General features: G+C 42.3%; 1 protein-coding gene across 2 annotated transcripts in view; it reads left to right on the top strand.

Moving 5' to 3' along the window:
- Nucleotides 1–4,727: 4,727 nt before the first annotated feature.
- The window catches only part of LOC109876487 (septin-9), a 139,962-nt gene continuing 124,912 nt past the window's right edge, over nt 4,728–19,777 (top strand). The window contains exons 1-2 of one of the 2 annotated variants that reach the window (XM_031813675.1): nt 4,728–5,075; nt 12,163–12,291. In XM_031813675.1, the coding sequence (XP_031669535.1) occupies nt 5,054–5,075; nt 12,163–12,291 (151 nt within the window). In that variant the 5' untranslated portion in view covers nt 4,728–5,053. The remainder of the gene's footprint in view (nt 5,076–12,162; nt 12,292–19,777) is intronic. The other variant, XM_031813676.1, reaches the window with a different exon arrangement.

Raw genomic sequence — 19,777 nt, 5'->3', positions numbered from 1 at the left:
TACTCTGAGCATAAGAGAATGTTTTGGGATTTTCACACTCCAGACATTATTCCCAAGAGGTTTTAATGATGAAATGCTCATGCATGTTATGTTGTAAATGTGAACATGAATTATGCCCCCTTTCCAGATTACTCTGACGTTTTTCTTGTGCTGTACCCAATGATTTATGAAAACTTGCTTGGTAGGTCGATGTGGTTTTACAGACGTGTTTAATACGTTTTATGTACGCACTTTATTCTAATATTAAGGAAATGCACATTGTTATATTTGGTAGAATGTATTTGTTTTCTCTTGACTCCAACCGCATTCGATGCGTGGAACGGATCTGGGTGAGGCGATGTCTACACAAGGGCGCTATTTAAAAAAAGTGGCCCGAAGGGTGATTAGCATCCCCATTGACTCTACAAGCGCTGAGAGGGTGTTCTCCGCCGCTGGCCTGCTCTCAAGGCACCATCGCATGAACCTGAAGCCACAGACTGGCAAACTCATGTTTCTAAAAACGAATTCAAAGGCACTGTAGATGGAGCGTAATAAGGCATATTTCGTTTATTTTGTATTTGGTTCTTAGTAAGTCATGTGTGCAATTTGTAGACTATAATGATTTAATACAAATAACTGTTGTTAAAATCCTGAGTGCTTAATGTCACTGTCTGGCACTCGCGAGTGCTTCACATTTGTTTATTTATAGGCTATAGCCTTGACATATTTGAAATAATATAGCCCACATAATTCCTTTTCGTTCCCTGTCTGGATTTGGACCTATTTAGTGTTTACTGTATCTGCTGTTGGTATGACATGCAGCCTAATTGAAATGATGAGCGCTTCTTATAGTGACGTTTTACAGTTGTTTATTAAAATACTTTCCATTCAAATCATATGGTTTGGTTTCAATACTAAAAAAACAAATGGTAGGCCCAGGTAGTCACAAAAAATAGATGGTGGTTGTGATTTTAATGAATGGAGCGAATTTGGAGCGGTGTTTTTTTATTCTTTGAGCGAGGAGTGTTTTTTAGTGGAGCGGATGTAAAGGACATTGAGTGATGAGCGGGATTTCAGAACGCTCAACTCCGCCCACATACTCTAGTCGGGAGACGACTAGAGGCAATTATGAGTACTGTTACCTTCAAGTAGGTTCTGTTTTTGCTAGGGTGTTGTGGATGCATCTGAATCTAATGCTAAAGGTTGCATGTTCGAATCCAGCGACAAAAGTTGTTTTTGATATTTTGGTTTTAAGCCTATCCCAAACCTTAACCCTTACCTTAACCATTTTGAGTTAATGCCTAACCTTAAGAATTCAGAATTAATGCCTAAACTTAACCCTTACCTTAACCATTTTGAGTTAATGCATAACCTTAAGAATTCAGAGTTAATGCCTAAACTTAACCCTTACCTTAAACATTTTGTGTTAATGCCTAACCTTAAGAATTCAGAATTAATGCCTAAACTTAACCCTTACCTTAACCATTTTGTGTTAATGCCTAACCTTAAGAATTCAGAATTAATGCCTAAACTTAACCCTTACCTTAACCATTTTGTGTTAATGCCTAACCTTAAGAATTCAGAATTAATGCCTAAACTTAACCCTTACCTTAACCATTTTGTGTTAATGCCTAACCTTAAGAATTCAGAATTAATGCCTAAACTTAACCCTTACCTTAACCATTTTGTGTTAATGCCTAACCTTAAGAATTCAGAATTAATGCCTAAACTTAACCCTAACTTAAAAAATTCGGAGTTCATGTCTGAAGTTTTATTGTGTTCTTTTAAATGTATTTTAGGGGGTAGATCAGCGTTAATATTGCGAAGAGGTTGTATATATAAAGTACCAGTCAAAAGTTTGGACACACCTACTCATTCAAGTGTTTTTCTATATTTGTACTATAATCTACATTGTAGAATAGTGAAGACATCAAAACTATGAAATAACACACATGGAATAATGTAGTAACCAAAAAAGTGTTATACAAATCAAAATATATTTGAGATTTGAGATTCTTCAAAGTAAACACCCTTTGCCTTGATGACAGCTTTCCACATGCTTGGCATTCTCTCAACCAGCTTCACCTGGAATTATTTTCCAAAAGTCTTGAAGGAGTACCTACATATGCTGAGCACTTGTTGGGTGCTTTTCCTTCACTCTGTGGTCCAACTCATCCCAAACTATCTCAATTGGGTTGAGGTCGGGTGATTGTGGAGGCCAGGTCATCTGATGCAGCACTCCATCACTCTCCTTGGTCAAATAGCCCTTACACAGCCTGGAGGTGTGTTGGATCATTGACCAATGAAAACAAATTATAGTCCCCCTAAGCGCAAACCAGATGGGATGACGTATCGCTTCAGAATGATGTGGTAGCCATGTTGGTTAAGTGTGCCTCGAATTCTAAATAAATCACTGACCTAAATCACACCTCCTCCTCCATGCTTCACCGTGGGAACCACACATGCAGAGATCATCTGTTCACCTACATCCGTTCATCCATTCACCTCTCACAGACACGGAGGTTGGAACCAAAAATCTCAAATTTGGACTCATCAGACCAAAGGACAGATTTCCACCGGTCTAATGTCCATAGTTTCTTGGCCCAAGCAAGTCTCTTATTCTCTTATTCTTATTTATGTCCTTTAGTAGTGGTTTCTTTGCAGCAATTCGACCATGAAGGCCTGATTCACACTGTCTCCGCTGAACGGTTGATGTTGAGTTGTGTCTGTTACTTGAATTCTGTAAAGCATTTATTTGGGCTGCAATCTGAGGCTCGTAACTCTAATTAATTTATCCTCTGTAGCAGAGGTAACTCTGGATCTTCCTTTCCTGTGGTGATCCTTATGAGAGACAGTTTCATCATAGTGCTTGATGGTTTTTGTGACTGCACTTGAAGAAAATGTGAAAGTTCTTGAAATGTTCCATATTGACTGGCCTTCATGTCTTAAAGGTAATGATGGACTGTCGTTTCTCTTTGCTTATTTGAGCAGTTCTTGCCATAATATGGACTTGGTCTTTTACCAAATAGGGCTATAATCTGCATACCACCCCTACCTTGTTACAACACAACTGATTGGCTCAAACACATTAAGGAGGAAATCAATTCCACAAATGAACTTTTAACAAGGCACACCTGTTAGTTGAAATGCATTTCAGGTGACTACCTCATGCAGCTGTTTGAGAGAATGCCAAGTGTGTGCAAAGCTGTCATCAAGGCAAAGGGTGGCTACTTTGAAGAACCTCAAATATAAAATATATTTAGATATTTGATATTTGTATTTGTTTAAGACTGTTTTGGTTACTACATGATTCCATATGTGTTATTTCATAGTTTGATGTCTTCACTATTAAACTACAATGTAGAAAATAGTACAAATAAAGAAAAACCCTTGAATGAATAGGTGTGTCCAAACTTTTGACTGGTACTGTAGATTTTTTAAATGATCAATTAGTATATTTGAGTTTAACCATAATATTTGTTGTAATATTTGTTCAGTTTTTTCCTGGTGGATTAAAGTGAAATTGCAACCAACCTTGTATGGCTTGTTTTAAAAATAGCCATATTTTGGAGTTTTTTTCATTTTCAAATTACCAAAATTGAGAGGTTGTAATCTGAATAAAGATAAAAAGGCCATTCTTGAACATGAGGTGAGACATTCTTACTAATCTGCTAGAGAACCAGTTCGGATTTAAGTATAACTTTTGTATGACTGAAGCCTTTAGTGAGATGTCTAAACTTAACCTGAAACACTAATTATGGTGTTTTGAACAACTTCAAAAGTTGACGTTTGAAGTTGACGTCTAATTCTGACATGAGACTGTGAGAGCTTGTAGGGGTGATACAGCTGCCCAGAGGGAAACACCTCAGGTCAGCAGGCACCTTGACACAACACTGGTGCACTGGTCGCAATGTTAGCTACCGCCGGCGACATCGTGATAGAGCTGCCCAGTGGGAAGCACCTCAGCCAGGTCAGCAGGCACATACACCCACTCCTTTCGACACACCCAGTAACCTATACGAAGGTCGACATATTGGACAGCAGCTACACATACTTGCTTCTTATTTTTTACATTTAATATATATATATTTTTTGACATACTTGCTTCTTAATTTTACATGTATTTTTTTACATACTTGCTTCTATTCACCTAAGTTTTAGAATAAGTAAACAGGATGTTTGTCCTTCAAGAAACGTCCACAAGAGGTCTCCTCAGATCAGAACATCAGCACGTTGTATGAGGTCGAGGATAATCATTTTCATTTTCTTATTTGCATGTTTGAAGGACACTGACAGTTGTACACTTTGATATGATTGACATAACAGGATTCCCGCAGTTGAATGAGCTACTGGCTGCATCCTTCATTAATCACATGTTAATTGGGTCTTTTCACACATCTGTTGTAGCATAAGCACTATGGACTTTAGCAAAACGTCTTTGCCGAAGTCTTTTCATACTAAAGTGATACTGTACATGAAAAGGATATTACAACTGTAGCCTATTTACAATCAAACACGGATGTGGATTCTCATTTTAAAGTAAGCAATGATCCACCCTACTGCCATAAGCAATTGTTTGTTGACATGCTGTGATTTCTAAATGTATATTTTCTCAATGGGTTAGCCCACAGTGTCATCACCGTGAACTTTGACATAACTTCCTCTGATTACTGTGTACAGTATATTGCTCCAAGTCCCGCCTTCAGATTGGGCGTGCGTTGGTAGCGCAGGTGTGATTGTATCCATTCTACGTATCTAGAGATAGCCTGGCCCTGAGGTTAACTCCCTCAGCGTTCGCGTTCGATCCTGATAAATTAAATAATTCACTAATTTACTTCAAGTCCACGAAGTAGCGGTTCCCCTGATTTTCCCCGCAGCCAGGTGTGTTCGGAAAGCTTAACGTTCCAGGATTGGGAGGAATAGGGAGAAGAGCGCGCACCGAGATACCTGTGAACTACGGTTGTAAATGAGGATCTGATTGCCACGGACATCGAACACGTCTGAGACATTGCCTGGCTAAAATAACAACTCATATCGAGGCTTAAAGCAAGTCGTTTCTTTACGAAGGATCATCATGAAGAAATCAGGATATTCAGGTAAGTGTGCCATTTGATGGAATATTTATTATGGATACTCCTGTTGTTGTTATTACTTTGCTGTAATGTTATTATAACACTTTAGATTGTTATTTTACAGTTGTCCATCTATATGTGCACAGTATCAGCTTCAATTATGTAACTTTAGGTTACTTGTAAATATGTAACTTTAGGTTACGTGTACGCGCGCGGGCGCGTAGGTTATCTGTGTTGAGTGAAAGTGAACGTGCCCCAGAGAGATACATGCACATGGACACGGGATAATTATTTATTTTCCTGTACTCTAAAGGTCAGTTATGATTGCCACCATGATCCCTGACTGAGTCACTAAGCTCCAACCACTTCACAGTATCCCACCATCCCACCTTCATCGTCTAACTATTGCGTGATATACTGTTTCAACACATCTTGCTGTTCTGTTGATTCTGATGAGTTATTAGATATTATAAACTGGGTGATTCCAGCCCTGAAATTCGATCGGTATGACAAAAATGTATTTGTACTGCTGTAATTATGTTGGTAACCCGTTTATAACAGCAATCAGGCACCTCGGGGTTTGTGGTATATTATGGCCAATATACCACAGCTAAGGGCTGTTCTTTGCACGACACAACGTGTCTGTTAGTCTTTGACTAAACAATGTCTAACTGTTGACAATAGTTAAGTCTGACTGTATTCTTGCTGTCAAATAATTCACAAGATGAAAACTTTGTCTGGAATGGCAAAGTACTAACAAGAGCCATTAGTGAACTTACCTGACCTCTAATCTGTTGGTATAATGAGAGGTGCTTTTCAAGGTCTGGAGGTCACACAATGGCCAAAGATACCTAATGAAAACCTCAAGAAGAATATGATGTTTACTTGCAGTATGGTCTCTATGTATTATTGTATGTAGATTAGAGATGAATAATACATTGATGTGGTAGAGTGTGTTTCCATTTGAGATAATGTTGTCTCTGGACAGTTTGGTTGCAAATACAGTTGATTGACAGGTTGATGGACCTCTCACCACTGCTTCCTCTCCACTGCCCTGCAGCAAGACAAAGGTTATGTCCTACAACACTGCTTCCTCTCCCACTGCCCTGCAGCAAGACAAGGGTTATGTCCTACAACACTGCTTCCTCTCCACTGTCCTGCAGCAAGACAAGGGTTATGTCCTACAACACAGCTTCCTCTCCACTGTCCTGCAACAAGACAAGGGTTATGTCCTACAACACTGCTTCCTCTCCACTGCCCTGCAGCAAGACAAGGGTTATGTCATACAACACTATTTATTTGTTTCGCCAATGGACGGATGTGTACATGTCATCTTCTCCATGTACTTACTGGGATTGTGATATATGGTCGGCCCAACTACCTATCTTAAAATGAACGTACTAACTGTAAGTCACTCTGGACAAGAGTGTCTGCTAAATGAATAACATGTCAAATGTAAATGTAATGTGGTATACAATATACAGGCCTCATCAGATTACTTACTATCTGGTCTATAGGTGATGATGATTGGCTAACAGATTGTCTGCTCTGGTCCTACATGTCTGCCGTCTGAATGTGTGCCAGTGAGATGCCATACATGGGTGGTGGATTAGGAAAGTTACTCTCGAAGAGCCTTGGAGACAAGGTGTTATATCCATCCCTCCATCCATCCATTCATCCATCCATGATACTCAGCATGGAGACAAGGTGCTATATTCATTCATCCATCCATCCATCCATCCACGATACTCAGCATAGAGACAAGGTGCTATATTCATTCATCCATCCATCAATGATACTCAGCATGGAGACGAGGTGCTATATTAATTCCATCCATCCATCCATGATACTCAGCATGGCGATGAGTTGCTATATTCATCCATCCATCCATGATACTCAGCATGGAGACAAGGTGCCATATTCATTAATCCATCCATCAATGATACTCAGCATGGAGACGAGGTGTTATATTCCATCCATCCACAGGGTTCAATTCTCGGGCCGACTCTTTTCTCTGCATATATCAATGATGTTGCTCTTGCTGCGGGCGATTCCCTGATCCACCTCTACGTAGACGACACCATTCTGTATACTTCTGGCCCTTCCTTGGACACTGTGCTAACTAACCTCCAAACAAGCTTCAATGCCATACAACACTCCTTCCGTGGCCTCCAACTGCTCTTAAACGCTAGTAAAACCAAACTCATGCTTTTCAACCATTCGCTGACCGCACCCGCCCGCCCGACTAGCATCACCACCCCGGACGGTTCCGACCTAGAATATGTGGACAACCATAAATACCTAGGTGTCTGGCTCAACTGCAAACTCTCCTTCCAGACTCATATTAAACATCTCCAATCCCCCCAAAATTCTAGAATCGTCTTTCTATTTCGCAGCAAAGCCTCCTTCACTCACACCGCCAAACTTACCCTAGTAAAACTGACTATCCTACCGATCCTCGACTTCGGCGATGTCATCTACAAAATAGCTTCCAACACTCTACTCAGCAAACTGGATGCAGTCTATCACAGTGCCATCCGTTTTGTTACAAAATCACCTTATATCACCCACCACTGCGACCTGTATGCTCTAGTCGGCTGGACCTCGCTACATATTCGTCGCCAAACCCACTGGCTCCAGGTCATCTATAAGTCTATGCTAGGTAAAGCTCCGCCTTATCTCAGTTCACTGGTCACGATAACAACACCCACCCGTAGCACACGTTCCATGAGGTATATCTCACTGATCATCCCCAAAGCCAACAGCTCATTTGGCCGCCTTTCCTTCCAGTTATCTGCTGCCAGTGACTGGAACTAATTGCAAAAATCGCTGAAGTTGGAGACTTTTATTTCCCTCACCAACTTTAAACATCAACTATCTGAGCAGCTAACCGATCACTGCAGCTGTACATAGTCCATCTGTAAATAGCCCACCCAATCTACCTACCTCATCCCCATACGGTTTATATTTATTTACTTTTCTGCTCTTTTGCACACCAGTATCTCTACCTGCACATGACCATTTGATCATTTATCACTCCAGTGTTAATCTGCTAAATTATTCGCCTACCTCCTCATGCCTTATGCACACAATGTACCTCCTCATGCACACAATGTATATAGACTCTTTGTTATTGTTATTGTTATTTGTTATTGTTATTCTATGTTTTTATTTGATTTACTTTTCTGCTCTTTTGCACACAAGTATCTCTACTTGCACATCATCATCTGCTCATTTATCACTCCGGTGTTAATCTGCTAAATTGTAATTATTTGCTCCTATGGCCTATTTATTGCCTACCTCCTCATGCCTTTTGCACACACTGTATATAGACTTTCTTTTCTCTACTGTGTCATTGACTTGCTTGTGTTATTGGCTTGTTTATTGTTTACTCCATGTGTAACTCTGTGTTGTTGTCTGTGTCACACTGCTTTGCTTTATCTTGGCCAGGTCGCAGTTGCAAATGAGAACTTGTTCTCAACTAGCCTACCTGGTTAAATAAAGGTTCAATTTAAAAAATGTTTTAAAAATCCATCCATGATACTCAGCATGGAGACAAGGTGCTATATTCATTCATCCATCCATCCATCCATAATACTCAGCATATAGACAAGGTGCTATATTCATTCATCCATCCATCCATGATACTCAGCATGGAGACACGGTGCTATATTCATTCATCCATCCATCAATGATACTCAGCATGGAGACGAGGTGCTATATTCATTCATCCATCCATCAATGATACTCAGCATGGAGACGAGGTGCTATATTCATTCATCCATCCATGATACTCAGCATGGAGACACGGTGCTATATTCATTCATCCATCCATCCATGATACTCAGCATGGAGACAAGGTGCTATATTCATTCATTCATCCATCCATTCATTCATTCATCCATCCATGATACTCAGCATGGAGACGAGGTGCTATATTCATTCATTCATCCATCCATCCATCCATCCATCCATCCATCCATCCATCCATCCATCCATCCATCCATCCATCCATCCATCCATCCATCCATCCATCCATGATACTCAGCATGGAGAAAAGGTGTTGTATCCATCCATCTATGATACTCAGCATGGAGAAAAGGTGCTATATCCATCCATCTACGATACTCAGCATGGAGAAAAGGTGCTATATCCATCCATCTATGATACTCAGCATGGAGAAAAGGTGCTATATCCATCCATCTATGATACTCAGCATGGAGAAAAGGTGCTATATCCATCCATCTATGATACTCAGCATGGAGAAAAGGTGCTATATCCATCCATCTATGATACTCAGCATGGAGAAAAGGTGCTATATCCATCCATCTATGATACTCAGCATGGAGAAAAGGTGTTGTATCCATCCATCTATGATACTCAGCATGGAGAAAAGGTACTATATCCATCCATCCATCTATGATACTCAGCATGGAGAAAAGGTACTATATCCATCCATCCATCTATGATACTCAGCATGGAGAAAAGGTACTATATCCATCCATCTATGATACTCAGCATGGAGAAAAGGTACTATATCCATCCATCCATCTATGATACTCAGCATGGAGAAAAGGTACTATATCCATCCATCCATCTATGATACTCAGCATGGAGAAAAGGTGCTATATCCATCCATCCATCTATGATACTCAGCATGGAGAAAATGTGCTATATCCATCCATCCATCTATGATACTCAGCATGGAGAAAAGGTACTATATCCATCCATCTATGATACTCAGCATGGAGAAAAGGTGCTATATCCATCCATCCATCTATGATACTCAGCATGGAGAAAAGGTACTATATCCATCCATCTATGATACTCAGCATGGAGAAAAGGTACTATATCCATCCATCTATGATACTCAGCATGGAGAAAAGGTGTTATATCCATCCATCTATGATACTCAGCATGGAGAAAAGGTGTTGTATCCATCCATCCATCTATGATACTCAGCATGGAGAAAAGGTGCTATATCCATCCATCTATGATACTCAGCATGGAGAAAAGGTGCTATATCCATCCATCCATCTATGATACTCAGCATGGAGAAAAGGTGTTGTATCCATCCATCTATGATACTCAGCATGGAAAAAAGGTGCTATATCCATCCATCTATGATACTCAGCATGGAAAAAAGGTGCTATATCCATCCATCCATCTATGATACTCAGCATGGAAAAAAGGTGCTATATCCATCCATCTATGATACTCAGCATGGAGAAAAGGTGTTGTATCCATCCATCTATGATACTCAGCATGGAAAAAAGGTACTATATCCATCCATCTATGATACTCAGCATGGAGAAAAGGTGTTGTATCCATCCATCCATCTATGATACTCAGCATGGAGAAAAGGTGCTATATCCATCCATCTATGATACTCAGCATGGAGAAAAGGTGCTATATCCATCCATCTATGATACTCAGCATGGAGAAAAGGTGTTGTATCCATCCATCTATGATACTCAGCATGGAGACAAGGTGCTATATTCATTCATCCATCCATCCATCCATAATACTCAGCATATAGACAAGGTGCTATATTCATTCATCCATCCATCCATGATACTCAGCATGGAGACACGGTGCTATATTCATTCATCCATCCATCAATGATACTCAGCATGGAGACGAGGTGCTATATTCATTCATCCATCCATCAATGATACTCAGCATGGAGACGAGGTGCTATATTCATTCATCCATCCATGATACTCAGCATGGAGACACGGTGCTATATTCATTCATCCATCCATCCATGATACTCAGCATGGAGACAAGGTGCTATATTCATTCATTCATCCATCCATTCATTCATTCATCCATCCATGATACTCAGCATGGAGACGAGGTGCTATATTCATTCATCCATCCATCCATCCATCCATCCATCTATGATACTCAGCATGGAGAAAAGGTACTATATCCATCCATCTACGATACTCAGCATGGAGAAAAGGTGCTATATCCATCCATCTATGATACTCAGCATGGAGAAAAGGTGCTATATCCATCCATCTATGATACTCAGCATGGAGAAAAGGTGCTATATCCATCCATCTATGATACTCAGCATGGAGAAAAGGTGCTATATCCATCCATCTATGATACTCAGCATGGAGAAAAGGTACTATATCCATCCATCTATGATACTCAGCATGGAGAAAAGGTGCTATATCCATCCATCTATGATACTCAGCATGGAGAAAAGGTGCTATATCCATCCATCCGTCTATGATACTCAGCATGGAGAAAAGGTGCTATATCCATCCATCTATGATACTCAGCATGGAGAAAAGGTGCTATATCCATCCATATATGATACTCAGCAAGGAGAAAAGGTGTTGTATCCATCCATCATTCTCCCTGTGTTGTCTCTCTCCCCTCCTGACTATGTTTAACCTCCATGTGTGAACACCTGCCTGTATCTGTACGTAGCCTGTATCTGTACGTAGCCTGTATCCAGCGTCACGTTTCACCCCTAATGGTGGTTCACTCACTCACCCATTCTTTCACCCTTAATGGTGGCTCACTCACTCACCCAGTCTTTCACCCTTAATGGTGGCTCACTCACTCAGCCACTCTTTCACCCTTAATGGCGGCTCACTCACTCACCCATTCTTTCACCCTTAATGGTGGCTCACTCACTCAGCCACTCTTTCACCCTTAATGGTGGTTCACTCACTCACCCATTCTTTCACCCTTAATGGTGGCTCACTCACTCAGCCACTCTTTCACCCTTAACGGTTTTTCAATCACTCACCCACTCTTTCACTCTTAATGGTGTCTCACTCACTCCCTCAGCCACTCTTTCACCCTTAATGGTGTCTCACTCACACACCCACTCTTTCACCCTGAATGGTGTCTCACTCACTCAACCACTCCTAGAACCCACTATTTGCTTTAACCTACAGCTTCCTTTCTCTGAGGTTGCATCCCAAATGGTACCCTATTCCCTATATAGTGCACTACTTTTGACAGGGGCCCATAGGGGCTAGGCCATTTGGGGCACAACCTGAGTCTCCAACCCTAAGCCCTTGGCTCTGTGCTGCTCTGTGTAGTGTACACAACCCATTCCCATTGAATGTCTCCTTTCCCACAGTTTGCATCGGAGCAGGGAGTGCATGTCTGGTCATGTCGTCGTCATCTGTCCTGTTTGTCTCCCGCCGGAACGTGTGTGGAGCTGCTGTCACATTCTGGGCATATTTGTTCAGCTCTGGAGACGGAGAAGGTTGTCTTAATGATCATTTTTTTTTATTTTTTTTTATTTTACCTTTATTTAACTAGGCAAGTCAGTTAAGTAGACATTCTTATTTTCAATGACGGCCTGGGAACAGTGGGTTAACTGCCTGTTCAGGGGCAGAACGACAGATTTGTACCTTGTCAGCTCGGGGGTTTGAACTCACAACCTTCCGGTTACTAGTCCAACGCTCTAACCACCTGCCGCTCCAGTGTGGGGGGGTTTAGAGTGGGCTACTATCAGAGATGGGGGTTTTGACATCAGAACTGAAACTGTGTGTGGAGATACTGTACAGGGATATGGGTCTGTGTGGGGATGGGATATAGATGGTGTGCGTGTGTGTGTGTGCATACTGTATATACACACACTGTGAGCTGTATGTTTCTCTCAGTATTATTTTACAGTATTTCAGAGTGTGTGTGTATTTGAGAGAGTGCGTGTTTGTCTGACTGTATTCATCATAGACTGAAAATTAGGGTGCTCACTTCACACATGGTAGTGTCAGTGTGTGTCTGACCCTGGTAGCTGAGCCCTGTATGTGGAGCTGCTCTCTGCCTTGTACGCCACTCCCTCAGCCTGGCGGATCAATCAGTAACCTGCACATGAATAACAACCACACAAAGAAGAGGCTAGGACACACACACACACACACACACACACAGGCTCATAATTTACAGAGCCCACAGCACTGATTTACTCATAATAGGGTATCGCTGGGTCTGGTATGCACTTTCAAGTCCAAGCCCAAACACACTACTACTACCTCTCTGACTTATTGCAAGCACCGCTCTGCATTATGGCTTTTAACATTGTTTATATCCACAGACAGGCTTTGATTTGCTGTGTGTAAAGATATTATTAGATGGAACTTGAAAGTCAACCTATAAATTCTGTTGAGACACACTATTTGCCCTGTCATCTTGTCAGGTATGCCTAGGATGTCCAAACCATCAATTTGTGTGTGAGAGGGGCCTGTGTGAGAGAGGCCTGTGTGAGAGAGGCCTGTGTGAGAGAGGCCTGTGTGAGAGAGGCCTGTGTGAGAGAGGCCTGTGCTTTAATGGATTATAGGTATTGTATGTAAAAGGGAGAGGGATGAGCTCACATGTTACGCAAGTGTCTTTGGTGCTCTTCTGTCTGTCTGTCCCCCCCCCACACACACACACATTTTAGGACTCCTTTAGGTATAAAAAAAATCAAAAATAATTTGGCCTTACTGCTATTAGCCAGTAGAAACACATTGAATAACAGATTCAGACATGGAACAACAGATAGTCAAAAAATAAATAAATCAGTAATTTATTTATTGATATTTTTTTACCCATATTTTACAACAAACTACTTCCATATATAGACTACCGGTCAAAAGTGTGCAAAGCTGTCATCAAGGCAAGTGGTGGCTATTTGTAGAATCTCAAATATAAAATATATTTGGATTTGTTTAACACTTTTCTGGTTACTACATGATTCCATATGTGTTATTTCATTGTTCTGATGTCTTCACTATTATTCTACAATGTATAAAATAGTAAAAATAAAGAAAAGCCCTTGAATGTGTAGGTGTTGTAAAACCTTTGACCGGTAGTGTACTTCCATAATTGTTTTTAGCTGGTACCCGGCTACTGTCAGATGTGTCTTGTGAGGCTTGTGGGCTTCCTGGAGCTCATGGGAAACTCACCTTTTCATAGAGGGGTCATATTATCCCAAACTGTTACAGACGCTAAAGACAGACGTTGTCAGATCGACGGTACCGACTACAGATGAGTCCCATGGCGCTTTCTGGATGTCTCAAGGTCTGACCAACACCGCTGTAGCTAGGCCACCTTCCACCACAGATACGCCAACACCGCTGTAGCTAGGCCACCTTCCACCACAGATACGCCAACACCGCTGTAGCTAGGCCACCTTCCACCACAGATACACCAACACCGCTGTAGCTAGGCCACCTTCCACCACAGATACGCCAACACTGCTGTAGCCAGACCACCTTCCACCGCAGATACACCAAAACCGCTGTAGCTAGACCACCTTCCACCACAGATACGCCAACACCGCTGTAGCTAGACCACCTTCCACCACAGATACACCAACACCGCTGTAGCTAGGCCACCTTCCACCACAGATACACCAACACCGCTGTAGCTAGGCCACCTTCCACTACAGATACACCAACACCGCTGTAGCTAGACCACCTTCCACCACAGATACGCCAACACCGCTGTAGCTAGGCCACCTTCCACCACAGATACACCAACACCGCTGTAGCCAGGCCACCTTCCACCACAGATACGCCAACACCGCTGTAGCTAGACCACCTTCCACCACAGATACACCAACACCGCTGTAGCTAGATCACCTTCCACCACAGATACACCAACACCGCTGTAGCTAGATCACCTTCCACCACAGATACGGATGTGGTGGATTGAGACGCAGCCCGTGCAAAACAAGAGATATCTCTGGCTTTAACAGACGGATGTTGACCTGGATGTTATTATTATGCTGATGAGATGTCCGTGGGAGCCCAGACATGGACAGGGTTTAATAACGTGGTTTATCATCACGTCAGAAGGCCTGGTCAGCTTTAAGATAAAGACAGCAACTTTGTTTTCCCACTTCTTCTGGATGTTGAATCTTGTATGGAGAAGAATAGATGACAGCTGAGCTACAATCCGTTTTTCATTCTCCCACTCTGAGAGACAGAGGGAATCTATTCTAGACTTCAGCCAGGATTCAATCCCAATCGTGTTGTAGATCACTTGACATTTACAGGTCATTTTCTTTTTTGGCTGACATCTGCACCGTTTACCGTGAATGTGTAAACATTGCCTTTAAATGCTACATCTCTATCTATATCTATAGTGTCCTCCCTTTCCCCCTGGTCCTGTGATCTGCTCTACACACAGTACAGGCCCTAGTCTCCATATGCCGTGCTCTATACTGCATGGAGCCAGGTCTGAAGTGTCCACTCTGTGTTTATCTGGGACTCCAGACAGGAATGCAGCTCTGTGATGATAGCTGTCTGTCAGGGGTGTGAGATGATGCCAGGGGAGGGGTTGACTGAGGAAGAGCTGTAACAGATGATGTTAGTCTCTTCTATAGTACATAGTGATACATACTGTATGAGGCCAAAGAGCTTTGTCCGTCTGTCTGTCTTTTAGTCTCGCTCTCTGTGTCTCACATATCTCTCGTGGTGTCGCACGCATGCATGCATACACACACTCACACACACACAGATACACAGACACACACACACACACACACACACCCTTAAGGTTTTCAAGACCAGGATCTGAGTGAATTGTTTAGTGGTCCCAATTCCACATTCTTTTATTCCGGGAAAAAAAACAAGCCAACACAAACAAACACAAACAAATATGTTTCCCTCAAACCTTAGATGACCCTGTAGTTTATATACTGTAGATAGACCCCCCTCTCTCTCAATTCAATTTAAGGGGCTTTATTGGAATGAGAAACATAGATTTATATTTCCAAAGCAAGTGAAATAGATATTAAACAAAAATGAAATAAACAATTAAAATGTTATTGTGAACAGTAAATATTACACTCACACAAGTTCCAAAATAATGAAGACATTTCAAATGTCATATTATGTCTATATTACGGTGTTGTAGCGATGTGCAAATAGTTAAAGTACTAAAGGGAAAATAAATGAATATGGGTGGTATGGTGTTTGTTCTTCACTGGTTGTTCTTTTCTTGTGGCAACAGGTCACAAATCTTGCTGCTGTGATGGCACACTGTGGTATTTCACCCAATAGATATGGAAGTTTATCAAAATTGGATTTGTTTTCGAATTCTTTGTAGACCTGTATAATCTGAGGGAAATATGTGTCTCTAATATGGTCGTACATTTGGCAGGAGGTTAGGAAGTGCAGCTCAATTTCCACCTAATTTTGTGGGCAGTGTGCACATAGCCTGTCTTCTCTTGACAGCCAGGTCTGCCTACGGCGACCTTTCTCTATAGCAAGGCTATTTCTTTTCTCATATCAGCACGGATTCCAGGCTAGGAACCAAGTGTTCCAGAGAGAATTTCAAACCCAGAAACTCAATGGACTTTTTTTTATCTGAGGTTGAGTCCCAAATGGCACCCTATTCCCTATAATAGTGCAGAGCCCTATGGCCCTGGTTAAAAGTAGTGTACTACATAGAGAATATGGTGCCATTAGGGACACAATCTGAGTTAATTTTAGTTACTGATCTCTACTCTCCCTGCCAAGATGGAAGGCCGATCCATATCTGTTACACTACAAGCCATTGTTTGATTCACTGCTCTTACTTCCAGGCTGTTTCCCTATTGAGATCATAAAAACTGGCTTTAAAAATCTGTTTCCATCATGTTGCTTCCCTGATATGTTATTTACTGTTTTTGGTGTGATTGTGATAGTTTATCGTGAATAAACACACCTGTGTCAGTAGTGGTGATAAAATCCTGGGTGAGTTTTGATGAGTGAGAGAAAGGCTTGTGTTCAAAGTGTTCAGTTTTCATAAAACCGGTGTTCAAGTTTAAAGGGGCATTATACTATGAATAAAATTCTACGTTTGTTAGATGTTTTCTAATTTCCAGATGCGTCCACATCCCATCTAATGTCCAGATGCGTCCACATCCCATCTAATGTCCAGATGCGTCCACATCCCATCTAATGTCCAGATGCGTCCACATCCCATCTAATGTCCAGATGCGACCACATCCCATCTAATGTCCAGATGCGTCCACATCCCATCTAATGTCCAGATGCGTCCACATCCCATCTAATGTCCAGATGCTTCCACATCCCATCTAATGTCCAGATGCGTCCACATCCCATCTAATGTCCAGATGCGCCCACATCCCATCTAATGGCCAGATGCGTCCACATCCCATCTAGTGTCCAGATGCGGTCCACATCCCATCTAATGTCCAGATGCGTCCACATCCCATCTAATGTCCAGATGCGTCCACATCCCATCTAATGTCCAGATGCGACCACATCCCATCTAATGTCCAGATGCGTCCACATCCCATCTAATGTCCAGATGCGGTCCACATCCCATCTAATGTCCAGATGCGGTCCACATCCCATCTAATGTCCAGATGCGTCCACATCCCATCTAATGTCCAGATGCGTCCACATCCCATCCAATGTCCAGATGCGTCCACATCCCATCTAATGTCCAGATGCGACCACATCCCATCTAATGTCCAGATGCGTCCACATCCCATCTAATGTCCAGATGCGTCCACATCCCATCTAATGTCCAGATGCGCCCACATCCCATCTAATGTCCAGATGCGTCCACATCCCATCTAATGTCCAGATGCGTCCACATTCCATGCCATCGGCTGTGTCGACCCAACTACTGTATGTGCCTCAACACCAAATGAATGGAAAGTATGAGCACCACAAACCAGGAAACTAGAACTACAAGGGGCTTATCTTTTCCATTCATTTGAGATTGTGGCATGTAGCTCAATCTACACAACAGAAAGCCTGGATGTCAATTTATCCCGACAGAACACCAATTTTGGGTTATGAAAACATCTGACAAACGTAGATTGTGAAGTGGAATGTCCCTTTAACAGCATGAGCTTTATCAGTGCTCACCGGTCTTATTGCCATTTAGAAATTAATCTGTGCCTGGTGCGGTCCAGGGTCACGGTCAGTACTATTCACAGTACAGTTCACAGTCTACTCACGGTCAGTACTATTCACAGTACAGTTCACAGTCTACTCACGGTCAGTACTATTCACAGTACTGTTCACAGTCTACTCACAGTAGGTACTATTCACAGTACAGTTCACAGTCTACTCACGGTCAGTACTATTCACAGTACAGTTCACAGTCTACTCACGGTCACTACTATTCACAGTCTTCTCACGGTAGGTACTATTCACAGTACAGTTCACAGTCTACTCACGGTCAGTACTATTCACAGTACAGTTCACAGTCTACTCACGGTCACTACTATTCACAGTACTGTTCACAGTCTACTCACGGTCACTACTATTCACAGTACTGTTGACAGTCTACTCACGGTCACTACTATTCACAGTACTGTTCACAGTCTACTCACGGTCACTACTATTCACAGTCTACTCACGGTCAGTACTATTCACAGTACAGTTCACAGTCTACTCACGGTCAGTACTATTCACAGTACAGTTCACAGTCTACTCACGGTTAGTACTATTCACAGTACTGTTCACAGTCTACTCACGGTCAGTACTATTCACAGTACAGTTCACAGTCTACTCACGGTCAGTACTATTCACAGTACAGTTCACAGTCTACTCACGGTCAGTACTATTCACAGTACAGTTCACAGTCTACTCACGGTCAGTACTATTCACAGTACTGTTCACAGTCTACTCACGGTCACTACTATTCACAGTACTGTTCACAGTCTACTCACGGTCACTACTATTCACAGTACTGTTTACAGTCTACTCACGGTCACTACTATTCACAGTACTGTTCACAGTCTACTCACGGTCACTACTATTCACAGTACTGTTCACAGTCTACTCACGGTCACTACTATTCACAGTACTGTTCACAGTCTACTCACGGTCACTACTATTCACAGTCTACTCACGGTCAGTACTATTCACAATACTGTTCAGTCTACTCATGGTCACTACTATTCACAGTACTGTTCACAGTCTACTCACGGTCAGTACTATTCACAGTACTGTTCACAGTCTACTCATGGTCACTACTATTCACAGTCTACTCACGGTCAGTACTATTCACAGTACTGTTCACAGTCTACTCACGGTCAGTACTATTCACAGTACAGTTCACAGTCTACTCACGGTCAGTACTATTCACAGTACTGTTCACAGTCTACTCACGGTCACTACTATTCACAGTACAGTTCACAGTCTACTCACGGTCACTACTATTCACAGTCTACTCACGGTTAGTACTATTCACAGTACTGTTCACAGTCTACTCACGGTCAGTACTATTCACAGTACTGTTCACAGTCTACTCATGGTAAATACTAGGTAAAGACCTTATCTGGGCTCTGTGGGCTGTGAAAACACATGAAAAATGACCATCTCTCCAGTCAATTCCCCCCTGGTTGTCCATTCCCAGCCTCTGTTTCACAGGCCAGTTGTGAAACTGTGTAAACTCTGCGTGGTGTTTGCAGCATACTCTGAACATGTGTAATGAGGGCCATAAAAACACAATGGGTCAGATGGATGAGTTGGGAGAAGGGGGGGGATGGGGGGTGGGGGGTGGGGGGGGGGGCAGGAGGGTTGGGGGAGGAAGGAGGGGGGGTGGGGGAAGGAGGGAGGATGGAGGGGGATGGGGAAGGGGGATGGATCGTGCTCAACTCTGCCCTCCTGCTCAAACAGTGACTAGCCTCCTTTACAAATATAGTCAAGAAGGATCAAGGGCCACTGAGGTGTTTGTGTGTGTGTGTTTGTGTGTGCTTGCGTTCACCAGCACTAGTGTGAGCGTGTACTACA

This window comes from Oncorhynchus kisutch, unplaced genomic scaffold, assembly GCF_002021735.2.
Source record: "Oncorhynchus kisutch isolate 150728-3 unplaced genomic scaffold, Okis_V2 Okis06b-Okis10b_hom, whole genome shotgun sequence".
NCBI classification, from domain to species: domain Eukaryota; kingdom Metazoa; phylum Chordata; class Actinopteri; order Salmoniformes; family Salmonidae; genus Oncorhynchus; species Oncorhynchus kisutch.
Note: the sequence above shows the minus strand (reverse complement) of the source record. Positions and strands in the feature narration are given on the sequence as shown.